This window comes from Hypanus sabinus, chromosome 3 (assembly GCF_030144855.1).
Source record: "Hypanus sabinus isolate sHypSab1 chromosome 3, sHypSab1.hap1, whole genome shotgun sequence".
Classification (NCBI taxonomy): Eukaryota; Metazoa; Chordata; class Chondrichthyes; order Myliobatiformes; family Dasyatidae; genus Hypanus; species Hypanus sabinus.
The window spans coordinates 32,208,647-32,226,716 of record NC_082708.1 but is presented as its reverse complement, the minus strand read 5'-3'; the positions used below and the strand labels follow the sequence as shown (position 1 = coordinate 32,226,716).

The 18,070-nt window shown below is 44.5% G+C and overlaps 1 protein-coding gene across 3 annotated transcripts in view; it reads right to left on the bottom strand.

Annotated features, from left to right (window-relative positions):
* LOC132391170 (LHFPL tetraspan subfamily member 6 protein) overlaps window positions 1-18,070 on the bottom strand; it is a 162,199-nt gene that overhangs the window by 90,233 nt on the left and 53,896 nt on the right. For 2 of the 3 annotated variants that reach the window (XM_059964030.1, XM_059964029.1), the window contains exon 3: window positions 11,849-13,002. The exons of the other annotated variant lie outside the window; for it this stretch is intronic. In XM_059964030.1, the coding sequence (XP_059820013.1) occupies window positions 12,707-13,002 (296 nt within the window). In that variant the 3' untranslated portion in view covers window positions 11,849-12,706. Of the gene's footprint in view, window positions 1-11,848; window positions 13,003-18,070 lie in introns of those variants that run through there. 3 annotated transcript variants of the gene reach the window in all.

Below are 18,070 nucleotides of genomic sequence, written 5' to 3'. Positions count from 1 at the left end.
TAGCTAATTGTCTTTTTTTCCCAACCTCAGAGATATCCCGGATGACTCAGTCGTGGGATGAATTACCCTATAGTCAAGGGAAATCCAAGTATCAATTTAAACTTAGTCTTTGTGTTCTTCAGATACAGTTGGGAATTCAGAATCAGGTTTAGTATCACTGGTATATGTTTAGAAATGTATTGTCTTGTGACAGCAGTATATTGCAAAACATAATAACAATAAGAAATCTATACATATATTAAATAAGTAGCATAAAAAGAGGGTAAAAGAAAAAAAAAATGAGGTAATGTACATGGGCTCATTGTCCATTCAGAAATCCTGGTGCTGGAAGGGAAGAAGCTGTTCCTAATATGTTGAGTGTGTCTTCAGGCTTCTGTACCTCTTTGATGGTAGCAATGAGAAGCCATTTCCTGGATGATGGGAGATTATGATTAAGCTTCAGTATTCTGTTGTAGAGAGGAGAAAGATCTACCCAGGTCCCCTCTGTAAGTTTCAGATACATGTCAGATATCCCCATCCTCCATTCCCGACAAAATAACGTGCCACATTCACTGTTCAGGCTCTCATATATGCATTGAGGCTTGGCTGAGATACTGGAGTAATAAACAGTTGATCTCGATCCCATTGTGTTCTAAAACAGAGTGGAAAAATACTACAAAGAGAAGCACTGATCATTAAATCTGGATAGATTGACAAAATCAATGAAACAACAGTCAGTCTTTGATACGTCTCCTGGTATCACATCTAACCCTCAGGAAAATACCCTTATTTGGAACAAGGATTATGATGTGAACACGCAGTGTGTGGGAAATCAGCCTAACACTTTCCAAGGGAAAACTAATATTTACTCGACTCCAAAAGGAAGAGAAGTGAGAGATAGCAGGGCAACATCCATCAACCTAGACAGTATCGTTCCCACTGCTGAGCAGTTTTGTAAAATATCTGATTGTTTTAATCCCTTTCAATACTAGACACCCAGATTCTTTCCAAAGACTTAGCCATCTATAATTAGATGACTTTCATAAGGGTCTATTCCACAGATTTACTACTGAGAGAGAAAATTCCTTTCTAATCTCCAGTGTTGTTTGAAGCCCGTCAAATTTGCATCATCCAGGCACTCTATGTATATGAATACTAAGTGTCATCCGAACATCTTCAAATGATAGTCTAAACTTCATAACTAGACCAAGCCGCTAACATTTCTCAGTGCGTTATACAAAGAGGTAGCCTGTACTTTTCCTCACTCCAGAATGAACTGATGACCTCCAACATTCTCCAGAAGAGAAAATTTTCCAGACCTCCATGCCAATAATGCTGCTAAGAAATTTGTTCACTGTCTAAACTTTCTTCTTTGCCTCTCTGAGAAAATGCCCAACTTCACTCAGTAGCTGGGAAGCAACTGATAAAAGTTCAAAGTAAATTTATTATCGAGTACGTATATGTCCCCGTATCCTAGCATGAGATTCATTTTCTTGTGAGCATTCACAGTAGAAAAATTATTAACAAATTTGAGTCCTGACGAAGGGTCTTGGCCCGAAACGTCAACAGTGCTTCCCCCTATAGACACTGCCTAGCCTGCAGTGTTCTACCAGCATTTTGTGTGTGTTGTTGTTTAACAAATTTATTACACTTTTTTGAGCATTCAGCTGAACCGGTCAGTACTTGGAGGGGGAAATGCCAGGTGTGATCACTTTGATATCTGGGGAAATTGGTGATCCCACCAGTAGGAATTGAGGATCTTGGCCACAATGAAAGATGTGCATGAAATAAACAAAGAAACTCAGCAGCAGAGATTGAGGACATGCAACACATGGAGAGAAAATTCAATAATGCATGTTTCATACCTCACCTTTATTACATCCTTCTCTCTTGAAATCCTTATCTAAAAAGAAGACAAATCACTATTTGTAGCTCTAAGATGACCTAGCATTAAGAAGATACCAGAGTCCCAACATTGTGTTAAAAGGATCTTCTTGACTTCCCCCTGAAGGAGCATGCCCCCTCTGGTTTTAAACATCCCTCCTTGATCTGCTAAACCAAGCAGTTTTTTTTCTCTATCCAAATAAATTCTGTACTCTCACTCGGTGGGATATGAGAACCAGATCTTGTTTGCCTTGCGTGGTGGGAATGTTACAACTTCATGGACATGGTTTGTGCACTCTTGGCAGGTACATGATGTGCATCTCCAATATCAGCCTCCACCTGGGTATTGAGTGACTTGCATAAGTTCCATTCAACCAATGATCCCAACCATCCGGACCATGCGATCTTCTCACGCCTACTCTTAGTTAGGCATAAAAATGGTAGAAAAGAATAGGGCTTGGTAGGAGGGAAGGGTTAGACTGATCTTAGAGTATGTTTAAGGGTTGGCACAACATCGTGGGCTGAAGGGCCTGTACTGTGCTGTAGTGTTCTATATACCACCTGTCAGGAGGTACAGGATCCAGAAATCCCACACCGCCAGGTTAGGTAACAGTTTCTTTCAACCATTTGCTTCTTGAACCCTAATCACTCTTAGCAACTCTTATGACCACTTTGATCACCTTGCACTAAAATGTTCCCTTTTGTTATTGTGTTGTATCTTGTATCAATTGTATATTATTTATGCTTAATTTATGGTTTTCTTGTGAATGCTGCTTATTCAATGTTGCTGCAAGTAAGTTTTTTAATTGCATCTGTGAATATGACAGCAAACTTAACTTACACTTTGATTTGCTTTGGTGATTCCCACCACGCACGGCAAACAAGATCTGGTTCTCATATCCCACTGAGTGAGAGTACAGAATTTATTTGGATAGAGAAAAAAAAACTGCTTGGTTTGGCAGATCAAGGAGGAATGTTTAAAACCAGAGGGGGCATGCTCCTTCAGGGGGAAGTCAAGAAGATCTTTTAACACAATGTTGGGACTCTGGAATCTTCTTAATGCTAGATCCTGTTCTCGCTCTCAGGCATTTGAGCTCTAGGAATATATACTTTAGTGTAAATTGAATATTGCTGCTCCAGAGCTTGGGACCACAAAAGTAGGCAATCAGCTCTTCTCTGACCAAAGCAACTTGATGATCCATCAGCATGCCACTGTTAATTACTGGGTTAACACTGGTCATGCATGATATTTGAGAACTTGTGCCAAATAAGAGCTCCCTCACAAGACTTTGAGTTCTCCAAAGCCTCACGAGACTCCTATTGCCATCCAGCCAGAAGAAAGCCATTGATCCTGATGCATAAAGATGCTCTATACAACTGCCTTTGAATAGATTGTCACTGGCTCTTCATGTCTTACTGCCTGCAAGTTCACTCAGTCTGCATTCTAGCAGTTGTCAGTACTCTAAGCATATTGGAGTACTGCACAACCAAACCAACTGTTGCTGAATGAACGCAGGCTATGACTGACCTATCCTAACAACAAACCATCCAACTTCATAAGACCATAAGCTATAGGTGCAGAATTAGGCCATTTGGCCCATCAAGCCTGCTCCGCCAGTCCATCATGGCTGATCTAATTTTCCTCTCAGTCCCAATCCCCTGCCTTCTCCCGGCGTCTGTTTATGCCCTGATCAATCAAGAATCTATCAACCTCTGCCTTAAATATACATAAAAACTTGGTCTCCACAGCTGCCTGTGGCAAAGAGTTCTATAGATTCACCACCCTATGGCAAAAGAAATTCTTCCTCTTCTCCACTCTATTCTGAGGCTGTGTATTCTACTCTCCCACCATAGGAAACATCTTCTCCCCATCCACTTTAACAAGGTCTTTCACCATTCGATAGGTTTCAATGAGGTCACCCCTCATTCTTCTGAATTCTAGCAAATACAGGTCCAGAGCCATCAAACATTCTTCATATTACAAGCCATTCGATCCTGGAATCATTTTCATCAACCTCCTTTACAGCACATCCTTTCAAAAATAAAGGGCCCAAAACTGCTCACAATACTCCAAGTGAGGCTTCACCAGTGCTTTATAAAGTCAACATTACAGCCTTGCTTTTATATTCTAGTCCTCTTGAACTGAGTGCTTATATCGATTGCATTTGCCTTCCTCATCACAGTCTCAACCTGCAAATTCACCTTTAGGGGATCCTGGACAAAGACTCTCAGGTCCCTTTGTGCCTCAGTTTTTTCGTATTTTCACTCCATTTAGAAAATAGTCAGTCCTTTCGATTCAAAGTGCATGACCATACACTTCCCAATACTGTATTCCATCTGCCATTCTCCTAATCTGTCAAAGTCCTTCTGTAACCTCTCTACTTCCTCAAAAGCATCTAACCATATAACAATTACAGCATGGAAACAGGCCATCTCGGCCCTTCTAGTCCGTGCCGAACGCTTATTCTCTCCTAGTCCCACCTACCAACACTCAGCCCATAACCCTTCATTCCTTTCCTGATAAAACTTCCTGCCTCTCCACCTATCTTCATATCATCTTCAAACTTTACAACAAAGCCATCAATTCCATCATCTAAATGTTTGACTCAAAACATTAAAAAATTGGTCCCAACACAGACCCCGTGGAACACCACTAGTCACTGGCAGACAACCAGAAAAGGCTCCTTTCATTCCCACTCTTTGCCTCCTACCAATCAGTCACTGCTTTACCCATGTTAGAATCTTTCTTGTGTAACCCCCTGGGTCGCCTCAGGCTCGCTCAGCTCGTTCTCGTCTAGGGGGAGCAGCCTTCGGCCCCGCCAAACTGGGTAATCAGCTGGTGTGGATGCTGTGTGATGTCCCCGCCTCGCCCAAAAACAGACAGTACACCATATGCGATTAAATGAGTACAATTTATAAAGGTTACTATAACTAAGTGATTAATAACGATATAGTATATATGAAGAGAAAATTAAAGAAAAGGCGCCAAACTTATCAAAGTCCAAACCACTTCGTGCACAGCCGTTGGAGCTCAATTACTGAAGTCTTCTGGCCACCATTCGCTCCCCTCCGAACTCCTCGACTTGCAGCTCAGGACCCTCCGAACTCCTCGACTCTCCAAACAGCTCAGGACCCTCCGAGTGGTCAACCAAGCACATCTAGCTTCATCCCCCCCCCCCCCCCTCGGAGAATCTCCCGGCCTCGGACCCCCCTTTGGGGTCCGATCCTCACCCAGCTTAGAGCATTGCGTCCTCTCTCTCGACCCCCTCGCGCCGATCTGCCCAAAAGCCCGTCAACAAAAGCTTACAGACTCAGAAGAAAGAACATTAATCCCCATTTGGTTTACAAAGGAATACCATTCTCGTTATCAGTAAATTAGCATTCCTGCTAGTTAACAAAAAGAAGAAACCCTCTTTATACTCTCCCTCCACCAAATAAAAGTCATGTCCTCATGACTACTAAATAACTCGCCACCTTTCCTGCCAACACACCGTAACCCAAGCACAAACAGTGACATCTTCTCCCCACACAGTAAACCTCACGCCCTGTTCCTCAGGCGCTACTTAGGCCAACTATCTGGGAGTTCCCTAACCCTTCTGAGGCCTCCGTACCCCCTCACCTAAACCCTTCAGGCTCGGACACAACTGGGGATACCTTGGGCCCACTACCAACTCCTCTCTCAACCTCTCACTCATGCCCCACACTGCACACAGCTAACCCTCCCCACTACACCTGACTCAATGGGAGAAGGGCCAAAGGTCTCTTCCTCAATCGAGGGAAAGTCAGCAAAAGACAGCATGTACCACACATCCAGCACATCATCCATCGAATCTGTATTCTTCCTCATTCCTGTGATCGGTAGCTGCTGTTTGATCTTCTCCAAACGGAAACACGTGGCCTGCACTACTCCCGCAGTCTCTTCAGCCTCCTGTTCAGTATTCACTGCACTTCTCTCCAGCTTTTTCTTCCTCATGACTTCTTCCAGATCAACTTTCAGGTTTTGCACTTCATTTGAACTGTCGATGGTCACCTTCAGGTTCCCTTCAAGCCTCCACTTCTCTCTTCTGAGATTTGTCTGTAATTTCTTCACCTCTGCAAACTCCCCTCTCCGGGTTCTCAGTTTGCTATTACCCTCAGTCAGACAACTTTCTTCATTCTCTCCAACTTGTAAGTCTTCCGAATGGTTCCAGATCACTTTCTCCAGTCTCTCCGTCTTCATTTCAAACTTGATTCCGTAGAGACAGTATCTCACGAGCTGCGACCTTCGCCAGCCCTGGCACGTGTCCCGAAAACACTTTAACTCGGTAGTTCTCAGCTGCTCCTGCAACGACCTCACTTCATATTCTCCTGAGGCAAATCCAAATACCAATAGATCATCCACATACACCAAAACTCCAAACGCCTCCACATCCCCTATGGTCTTCCACCTGCCCCGCAGGAAGGTTGCAAGGGCTCCAGATATGCCCTGTGGCATCTTTTCGGACCCAAAGACTCCTAGGGAATTTATAACGGCCGTCTTCTCCTTGTTGGCCCCACTCATCGGGATCTGGCAACATCCACTCCTCAGATCCAGCACCTTAAACCACTTCACACCACTCAGACAGGCCATCGCCTCTCTGGCCCTCAGGGCCATATTCTGGTCACTGACAGTGCGCCTCTTCAACGCAATATAATCCATACACACGCTGCCTACATCTTCCACGGCTGTAGGGGCCAGTCGCCACAACCTCTCTCTCACTGAGGTGTCTTCAGCAGTCAACTCCCCTCCCTTCTGGTATTTCGCAGCGTCCACGAAGAGGGTCTCACCATCAGGCCATATCACCACTGGCTCTTGTTTGAATTCGGTATCAGCCCAATGCTGCTACACACGTCCGCACAAGCAGCTCGAAACCCTGGGTGCATCGACAATGCCTCCAAACAGCGCTCACCCGCCTCCTCCGGGCAGGCCCCCAAGCTCATCAGCAGGATATTGGTTCTCTCTAGACCAGAAACGCTGCCCGTCTCAACAGGGTCCGGACACATCAGCATTAACGATTCATGAACCTCAGTCTCCTCCACATTTGCCTCCAAGAACTCCATTTTCACTGACCAACAACCGTTGTCTGGATAATCACCGGCACTGGTACCCCAAATCTCCAGTGCCCTCAATGTTGTCAAGGGTAAATGCTTCCAATAATGGTTATGAAACAAACTGTACAGCAACTTCACCGGCGCCCCGGTGCCGAGGATGGCTTTAACTTGACTTCCATCCATCCGTAACAACACCTGTGCGCATGGCCCCTCTAAGCCTTCAGGAATAGGGTCTGTTCCTTTCGGGAGTTCCTTGGTACATTGCTGGGAACGTGCTCCCCCAGAGACCCCAAGCCATTCCCCCACTGGGCCTCCTCTAAGTTTCCCGACACCTCTCGAATCAACGGAACAACTGATCCCCTTGACAGATCCCCTTGGCACCACAAGCAACTTATCTGCCCCCCTAGGCAAAAAGGGATACCCTAAAAACTTCCCACCAATCTCCTGCCACAGATATAATAAGCCCCCCAGCTGCGGCATTTGACTTCCAGTCGAACCACACGCATTTTCCCACACTTTCCCAGAACTGGCAGCGGTCACTTCGAGGTAATTGCGCCTGACAGTTCTAACAAAGTCACCAGCCCGCCTACTCAAACTTTCAACCCGTCCCTGTCGCTTTTCCTCAGCCAAGCACTGCCACTCACCCAACAACTGAGGGGTCCGCTCCGCCCACGCCTCCGCCCCTTTAGGGCTGGACATTATTCCAATAACTGGGCGGAGCTCACCACTGCTGAAACATCCCAACCTGTCACTCCTCAATCTCCAAACAGTACGGACAACCCATGGTCCCACCACCATTTTGTCAGCCAACAGCAACCACCCCACCCAACACACACACCGCGATAACCAGCAATCGCACACCTACAAAGGCACACCAGCTCTTCGCCGCAGACACAATTTAAAGAGGGTGATCACACAGCTTCCACAGAAATCAATCCCGGACGAGCACCCCACAATGTAACCCCCTGGGTCGCCTCAGGCTCGCTCAGCTCGTTCTTGTCTAGGGGGAGCAGCCTTCGGCCCCGCCAAACTGGGTAATCAGCTGGTGTGGATGCTGTGTGATGTCCCCGCCTCGCCCAAAAACAGACAGTACACCATATGCGATTAAAAGTACAATTTATAAAGGTTACTATAACTAAGTGATTAATAATGATACAGTATATATGAAGAGAAAATTAAAGAAAAGGCGCCAAACTTATCAAAGTCCAAACCACTTCGTGCACAGCCATTGGAGCTCAATTACTGAAGTCTTCTGGCCACCATTCGCTCCCCTCCGAACTCCTCGACTCGCAGCTCAGGACCCTCCGAACTCCTCGACTCTCCAAACAGCTCAGGACCCTCCGAGTGGTCAACCAAGCACATCTAGCTTCATCCCCCCCCTCCTCGGAGAATCTCCCGGCCTCGGACCCCCCTTTGGGGTCCGATCCTCACCCAGCTTAGAGCATTGCGTCCTCTCTCTCGACCCCCTCGCGCCGATCTGCCCAAAAGCCCGTCAACAAAAGCTACAGACTCAGAAGAAAGAACATTAATCCCCATTTGGTTTACAAAGGAATACCATTCTCGTTATCAGTAAATTAGCATTCCTGCTAGTTAACAAAAAGAAGAAACCCTCTTTACACTTGTGATACCATGGGCTTGTAGCTTGTTAAGCAGCCTCAAGTATGGCACCTTGTCAAAGGCCTCCTGAACATCCAAATACACAACATCAACTTATTCTATTTTGTCTAACCTGCTGGCTATTTCTTCAATAAATTCTAATAGATTTGTCAGGCAAGAGTTTCTCTTGAGGAAACCATGCTGACTTTGGCCTATTTTATCATGTGCCTCCAAGTACCCTGAAACCTCATCCTTAATAATCAACTCCAACATCTTCCCAGCCACTGAGGTCAGATTAACTGGTATATAGTTTCCTTATAGTACAGCCAAATTTTACATTTCAATGCAATGGAACTGCCAGCTAAACTAAAATAGGGAGAATCGGCAGCATTGGTACCTACAATATACATATTCTAGAAAAGAAATGCATAAAATATAGTCTTGAATTAATGCTTTTGGAAAGAATGGGTTTCAAAATGATGAAGTTATATTATGGCTCCATTTGAAATTAATATAAAGCAGACCATTGTTCTAATCTCTGCAGAGCATGAAAGGCATCTACAATTAAGGGTTTATAATCGTTGATTATTTCAGTTCACAGCACAGCACGGCTATAAGACTGGGAAATATTCAAAGAGAAAAAAAGAAGCAGAGAATCACTTCACTGCTAAGTAGAGTTACTGAGGGTTATTACATGAAAAGATCTTTCAGTATCATTGTGCAGCTTGGTGGTTTGACAAATGAGTAGGAATTACATTGAATTACAGCACTTGCATCTAACACAGCAAAACTTTCCTTGTTATTGCAGAGGTGACAACTTTTCACCCTTTCTTAAACACTCAATGAAATAGATTTCAACAGATTTCAGAGACTGCTGCCCTCTTGGGCTTCACTGTATATCTCAAAGTGGCTGTTCAGCCATTTCTAAAAGTGAAGTTAATTGAAAAGTTGCCTTCCATTTCGGAAGTGGCTTCTCCACAGAAAGGTTTGCAAGATTCAATAATGCTTCCTCCCAGAGGGCTTGAAGGGACAATGTTATTTAGTGGCAGAGATCGATTTTCCTGGAGCAAAGAAGACTGAGAGGGGATCTGATTGAAGTATACAAGATTATGAGAGGCATAGATAGGGCAGATGGTCAGGATCTTTTTCCTTATGGTAGGGCATCAAAAAAAAACACCATACGTTTAAGATGAGAAAGAGTTTTAAGGTGGAACTGAGGGAAAGTTTTTTTTACACTGCTTAGCATCTGGAGCACACTGCCAGAGGAGGACAATTATTACAGTTCAAAGGTAATCAGATACACACTTAAGTGGGCAAGGCATGTAAGAATATGGTCTTAACATGTGCATACGGGATTAGTGAAGATGGGAGAAATGATCAGCATGGATTTAAGTGGACTGAAGGGCCTGATTGTGACAGAAGATGCTGGGTGGAATGATACTTCCAACACGGAAAGTGACAGATTTTTATTGAGCAGGAATACCTAATGAAATGGAGCAAATGTAAGTCTTGATACTTGACAACTATAAACATGCTTTATATGGATGAGTAATTGCTATCTGTTGCTAACTTGACTGAATATTACATGTTTTTACTGGTTACATTCATGTTAAGAATGAGAAACAATTGTTCTGGAGATGATGGGAGAACTGGCACACCTGGGACATCAAGGAAGTTATTGTTTGTGTATATAAAATTAATTATCAGACAAATAACAACAACTACTCCCTTTTAGGTTCTATCTTTACTATCTGAATGGTGTCAAGTTAGGAAAAGGGGAACTACAACAAGATCTAGGTGTCCTTGTTCATCAGTCACTGAAAGTAAGCATGCAGTGAAGAAAGCTAATGGCATGTTGGCCTTCATAACAAGGGGAGTTGAGTATAGGAGCAAAGAGGTCCTTCTGCAGTTGTACAGGGCCCTGGTGAGACCACACCTGGAGTATTGTGTTCAGTTTTGGTCTCCAAATTTGAGGAAAGACATTCTTGCTATTGAGGGAGTGCAGCGTAGGTTCACAAGGTTAATTCCCGGGATGGCGGGACTGTCATATGTTGAAAGATTGGAGCAACTGGGCTTGTATACACTGGAATTTAGAAGGATAAGAGGGGATCTGACTGAAACATAAGATTATTAAGGGATTGGACATGCTACAGGCAGGAAACATATTCCCGATGTTGGAGGAGTCCAGAACCAGAGGCCACAGTTTAAGAATAAGGGGTAGGCCATTTAGAACAGAGTTGAGGAAAAACTTTTTCACCCAGAGAGTTGTGGATCTATGGAATGCTCTGCCTCAGAAGGCAGTGGAGGCCAGTTCTCTGGATGCTTTCAAGAAAGAGTTAGATAGAGCTCTTAAAGATAGTGGAGTCAAGGGATATGGGGAGAAGGCTGGAACAGGGATCGTGGATGATCAGCCATGATCACATTGAATGGCGGTGCTGGCTCGAAGGGCCAAATGGCCTCTACTGTCTATTGTTAAATGGAAGTAACTCTTCTCCAAAAATAAATCAACATCTGAACTCATATCCCGTACACACCTTCGGCATCCAGAAGAATTCTCCTGCTTCAGAAAATGAGTCATAGAGTCAAAGATCACTACAGCACAGAAACAGCTGGTAATCAAAGTCCAAAGTAAATTTATTACACTGGACAACAAAGACTTTGCTTCCCAAGTACTTTTGTGTGTATCTCGTGGATCTTGAGCTGCTGATCATGAACATAATCATGAAATTTCTCTCAAGAACAAGCGAAAATCTACAGATGCTGGAAATCCAAGCAACACACAGAAAATGCTGGATAAACTCAGCAGGCCAGGCAGCATCGGTGAAAAATAGTATAGTCAATGTTTCTGGCTGAGATCCTTCATGATGACGGGTCTTGGCACAGAACGTTGACTATGAAATTTTTTGTAAAATCACCTAGTTTTGTTATTTCAATTCATAATTCAAGTCAATTACAATGTTGCCCACAATGTAAGCTGAAAGGTTTTCTACCTTCACAGCAACACACAGAAAACGCTGGTGGAACACAGCAGGTCAGGCAGCATCTATAGGGAGAAGCGCTGTTGACATTTCAGACCGAGACCCTTCATCAGGACTAACTGAAAGGAAAGATAGTAAGAGATTTGAAGGTAGGAGGCAAGCCTAGACAAGTTTCCTGGGCTTGCCTGGGCATGTTTAAGAAGAGTAAATGTTGCATAGCAGGATAAGTTTTAGAAAGGCTGTCAGAAACACACTGAGTCTCAGCAATTTGCAGAACGGTAAACTTTATTTTTCGAGTCTGCAGAGTCGGACCCAACCAGCTCCTGCTAGATTGAGTGCCGAATTACACTTTGCACAGTTTTTTATACCCTACATTCTTCTTTAATCTCATTACAAAATTACAAATGTGATTACCCCTTTGGCCCACTTATCAGCCTCAGCGCATTAACACCGTTATTGTTCAACCGTTAAGCATGTCTTCCCGTTACCCGTATCGCTTCTTTAATCAGCAAGCTATTGTTTCATCCTGATTTTGCAAATTGGTTTATACGTTGCCCTGCAAGTTGCTTTGCACGTTCTTTCTGTGTCAGCACATTCTAAATGGACTCCTTAAGAATCATTTCTCTCAATCCACCCTTTTTCTTTTTAGAATGTGCTATCAGTTGGGCTTTTGCCACGGGTTTACATAGGCTTCTTCCTCTAGCTCTATTTCCCTTTGTAGGAGTACCTGAACAGGATCAGCCGGGGCCCCTGGTTGCATGACTTGTCTTGCCACCCGAGCTACTAGCTCCCGCAAGCAGGGGATCAGACATGGTAGCAGAAGGAGAACCATCAATCCCCCTCCTATAACCCCTAAAGCGGTTCGCCACCAGCCTCCTGTCAACCATCGGTCCAGCCAGTCCCAATACCCCAGCGGCTTCCAGGTCTGTACCGGCACGTGGGCCAGTTTCCTTATTTTATCTGATATTTTTTGAACCACCTTTCCGTTGTCATCTATCTTTAAGCAGCAGTTGGTTAGATTAAACTTTCCACATACTCCTCCTTTTTGTTGTAGTCATAACATTTCTCGTTTACATGAGAGTGTGATACAAAGGACCCTGGAAAAACCGTCATGCCCACCCTTACCATCGTCCTGCACTTATCACATCCCCCTTCAGCGCTTCTCAACAATAGCAGTATATACATTACAGTCCCAAAGTTCATTCTGTCCGTCTTTTGAGCTTTAGCACCATCGGGTCTTCTCCCTGGACGCAAGTCCATTCTGCACCTTCTTCGGGCTTTACGGGTCCCTTGATTCTCGCGGCGTGGGTCCACCCTTTTTCTTTTGTCCTTACTGCGGCTTCGGTGGTCAGTAGCACCTGGAATGGGCCTTCCCACTGCGGCTGTAACTTCTCTGGCTTCCAAGTCTTAATCAGGACCCAGTCACCGGGCTGAGTTCGGTGGAGTGCGAAGTCCAGAGGTGGGGTTTGTGCGAGTAACCCCTTCCTGCGCAATTCTGCAAAAGAACGAGACAGTGCCTGTAAATAGTCCCTTACAAAGACATCTCCCCCTTGCAGGGAAGGATAGCCCTCCACCTTGTTCCAATATGGAAGGCCAAACAACATTTCATAAGGGGATACTCCTATATCTTTTCGAGGAGCCGTCGAAATATAGTTCCTCGCCTTCAATTAGGGGAACTTCTTGTAGATCTTCCCTACTTTTTGTCTGAAGGTCTGTTAGCTCCACGCAGTTATGCTCGGTTTCCTCCCCTGTTGATTCCCCGTATAAGAACTGTGCCGGGTTACAACTATTGTTCTTTTCAAAGCTTAAATCATCCCCGACCATCAGAATGGTTTCGTATTTCAGTATGCGAGAGTCCGTCAACCACCGCTGAGCTTTTTGGGCTAAGAGGGTGCTAACGGAGTGCGGGGTATACACCGTCATTCTTCCCCCAAAGGTTAATTTCCGTGCTTCTTCTACTAGTATGGCTGCTGCCGCTACGGCTTGTATGCACGTCGGCCATCCCCGGGATACCGGGTCTAACATTTTTGATAAAAAGGCCACAGGTTGCCGCTTTCCTCCTTTTTCTTGGGTTAGTACTCCTAACGCAGTTCCTTCATTGTTTGTTGCATACAGCTGAAAGGGCTTTTCCAGTGCTGGCAGTGTTAATACCGGGGCCCGAATTAGTTGCCCTTTTATTTTCCTGAACTTCTGTTCTTCTTCTTCGGTCCAGCTGATTATTCCCCGGTCTTCCTTTGCCAATTTGTCGTACATAAACTTCACCAGGGAGGTATAATTCTCTATCCAAATCCGGCAATAGCCCACTAAGCCCAGAAATTGTCTTATTTCCTTCTTTGTCCTGGGAAGCGGTATTTTAGTTATTCCCGCTATTCTTTCTGGGGTTATTTGGCGGTGCCCTTTACTGACTCTGTGTCCGAGATATGTTATTTCCTTCTCGACAAATTGCAGTTTCTTCTTGGACACCCGCAATCCTTTTTCTCCTAGGTAATTCAGGAGTCTTATAGTATCGTCTCGCACTACCTCCTCTGCTGGTCCCGATAGTAGTAGGTCATCGACATACTGTAATAGTTGGTTCTTTTCGGTACAATGGAATCCAGCCAATACTTGCTCCAGTACCTGTTCGAATAGGTTTGGGGACTCCGTGAACCCTTGGGGCAAGACGGTCCACCGGAGTTGCTTCTTCCGCCCAGTGAAGGGATTTTCCCATTCAAATGCGAACATATCTCGGCTACCTTCCTCCAACGGGCAACTCCAAAAGGCATCTTTTAGATCTATCACACTGAACCATTCATGTTCAGGAGGTATTTTGCTCATTAATGTATAGGGGTTAGGCACTACCGGGTATCGTGTTTGGACTACCGCATTTAAGCCTCTCAGATCTTGAACCATTCGATACGTGCCGTCGGGCTTTCGGACCGGTAGGTTGGGGGTATTAAAGGGTGACATACATTCTTCCAGGAGTCCATCTGATACTAATGTCTCAATTACAGGTTGTAATCCCCTCCTCCCTTCCATGGCAATGGGATATTGCCGTCTTCTCTCTTCTGCTTGTTTGTCCCACTGTGGGTCGTTTACTGGAAATTTCTGGTCCCCCGGTAACTCATTCGGCTGTTCCCTTCCCCAAATTGATATTGCAGCTTGTCGTATCATTTGCCTCTCTTGTGCAGAAAATAGCGTTCCCATAATCGCATGCATTTCTTCCCAAGTGTAAACATTAGGTCCTAAGAATTGATCCAACTGTTCTGCCAGTCCCATTGGATCTTCTAATAAAGTTTTCATATCTTTCTTAAATCCTCGTACTTCGGTACTTGTCAGAGGGACGTTTACAAATCTTGTTCCTGCCCGTTCTCCTCCCATTGGAACCTCTCGAAGGGGACACAGCTGTACCTCTTCCTTTTTTAATTCGTCTTTCTTTTTCTTATCTGCTCTTGTCACACTCCTTGTTTCGATCCTTGCTTTTGCTTTTTCCCTAACATCCCTCTCTTCCCTCTCCGGGTCTATTTCTTCTGTTTTTTCACTTTCTTCACGTTCTCCCTCTGCTCCCGCAAGGGGCGCAGAAGGCTGGACATAGGGAGGGGGTAAATGATCGAGTGGGTCCCACTTCCGCTCCCCTTTAATGCCCAATTTAAAACTCTTTGTTGTTACTCCTGGCCAGGGAGCCCAACAAAAAGCATAAGCAATTTCTTCCGGTTTTACATTTGGTTTTGAATTAACGTAAATGTTTAAGGCTTGTCGTACCCAATCCTCCTCAGACCCAAGCCGCGGCCACCAGACCGCAGGTTTTTCTATCGGCTGTTTCGACCAAATTAAACAGTACTGTATCATTTTTTCTTTTGTTTCCCTTTTAGTCTTCCACATCCCCAATTCTCAAACATTCTACCGAGGGGGCTATCAGGAGGAACCCCCGGGTATGGTCCCGGTCTCTCCGTTTACTCTTTCTTTTTAGAGCCACCCCCTCCCATCTTATTCCGCTCTTACTTAATCAGGAGGACCCCCGGGTAGCGATCCCGGTCTTCTCCGTCCTTACTTATTCCCGCACCTTTCTACTATAATAGTAGGCACTTACCCGGTGCGTCCTGGGGACTTCCAGTACCAGGTACTGTCCCCTTCTCCCCGTTTACCGCTCTGCGCTGTCCGGATATCACTCGCTCAAGCCGCGCTGGAGCGACGAGCAAGGAGTCAGGGACCGCCAAACTCGGCGGGGTGCACCGTCTCCGATGTCCTTCCTCGTGTCCACCGCGGCCGGAGTGTGGATCCCGGACGAGCCCCCACGTTGTCAGAAACACACTGAGTCTCAGCAATTTGCAGAACGGTAAACTTTATTTTTCGAGTCTGCAGAGTCGGACCCAACCAGCTCCTGCTAGATTGAGTGCCGAATTACACTTTGCACAGTTTTTTATACCCTACATTCTTCTTTAATCTCATTACAAAATTACAAATGTGATTACCCCTTTGGCCCACTTATCAGCCTCAGCGCATTAACACCGTTATTGTTCAACCGTTAAGCATGTCTTCCCGTTACCCGTATCGCTTCTTTAATCAGCAAGCTATTGTTTCATCCTGATTTTGCAAATTGGTTTATACGTTGCCCTGCAAGTTGCTTTGCACGTTCTTTCTGTGTCAGCACATTCTAAATGGACTCCTTAAGAATCATTTCTCTCAAAGGCTATAAAATTTCTATATAGGATTTCGACGTTTAAGACAAATGTTCCCCAGAATAACTGATGCCAAGATTAAGGAAGGCATTTTTTGTTGGTCCATAAATCAAACAGGTCATCAATAACAGACAATTCAAAGAACTTCTAGTGGGAGTGGAGAAAATCTCATGGAAGGCATTGAAGGATGTTGCTGAAAATTTTCTTGGCAACTACAGAGGACCAAACTGCATGAAGCCGGTTGACAACATGCTTCAAGCGTAAAAAAACCGTGAAGTGCAACATTCAAATAAAGATTCATTTTTTGCATGCAAATTTAGACTCCTTCCCTGGAAATCTTGGCACTGTCAGTGATGAGCACAGTGAAAGGTTTCACCAGGACATTACGGTCATGGAGAAATGGTATCGGGGCAAATGGAATCCACCACTGCTGACTGATTATTGTTGGACACTTCAGCAAGAAGCCTCAGACACTGAGTACAAATGAAAACCATCAACGTAGGATTTTGAGCTTAGTTGAACTACTGCAAAGCATCAGCACCATTATGCAATTACACGCATTATATTCAATATAAGTTAATTTCTTGTTTCTTCAAATTCCTACATAATACAACTAATCAGAAATGATATTTGTGTTCAGTTTCAAGTGGTCTGTCATAAACCAAAGAAAAAAATTCTGAGGAAGAAACACTTTTGAAAAAATTTGTTGTTCCTGTTATCAAAGTGCAACTGTCAGCATAGACTACCTTGAGGTTCATTTTCTTGTGGAATCTGAAGTATCCCAAAGATTTCTGGAAGTGATACTTACAGAGTCTTGAGATTTCAAAAGCAACTGACATGATGAATGCTCATAATTAATCATTAAGCTCTTATTACTCATGGGCACCGAACTGTCTACATCTACATTGGTTGATTTCAAATGCTTAAACTAGTTGCCAAAACTATAATATAGTTTGCTGGCTCCATTTGCAGTACTTATTTTAAATAATGCACTCCCTTCATATTCTGGAGATTCTTGGTTAATTATTTGCAGGTTTGTTATTGAATTTCTTATAAAACTGCAATATGAACCTTCTCCACATTGGTAACAGCCCTGAGCATGAATTCCTGGTATTTACCAGCATTGCATTAGCATATTTTTTAATTGAGATACAGCCAGTCTGGCCCTTAAAATAGGCTGCCCAACAATCCCTGGATTTAATCCTAGCTTAATCATGGTGCATTTAACAATGACCAATTAACCTACCAACTAGTACTGAATTTAGAAGTTATTTAAGTCTTACATCCATCCCTCAACATGAGGGAATAGAAACCTTTGGACTGTGGGAGGAAATTCACGCAGTCGCGGGGAGAACATACAGGCAGCAGTGAGATTTGAAACCAGGTCGCCTGTACTGTAAAGTGCTGTGCTAAACCACTCTGCTACTGTGCTGCCTTAAGGTGATATTAGATGGTGGAACCAGTCAACATCTGCTGCTCGTATCTGTGACATCACCAGCAACAGTTCCTTCCACACCTCCCCCCGTCAATCAGCAGAGAGAGTGACATTCCTTGGCCCCTCCAAGAGCTTTTAAATGAGGGAGATGAATTGAGCGTGCATTTTATGGACTTGCTCAGCCCCTAGAAAGTGTGTTCCTGTTATAGCTGCTTTATAAAGAGGTGCTTCCAAATGTTTTGCAGGAAATAACAGGTCAGTTAGCTGTCGAGTAACTCCCCCACTACCCCCGCCTCCACCAATCACCAGGGCCACCCCCTGCTCCCAGCATACTGGTAAGATAATATTCACGCCATCGTCTCAACTCTCATTCTCATTCTCATGAATGCCCCCCACAGATGAACTGATTTGAGACCCCAGTGTGAACCTCTTGGGTTGTTTCCAAGAAACAAGTCCGACAAAGTAAAGGCAAA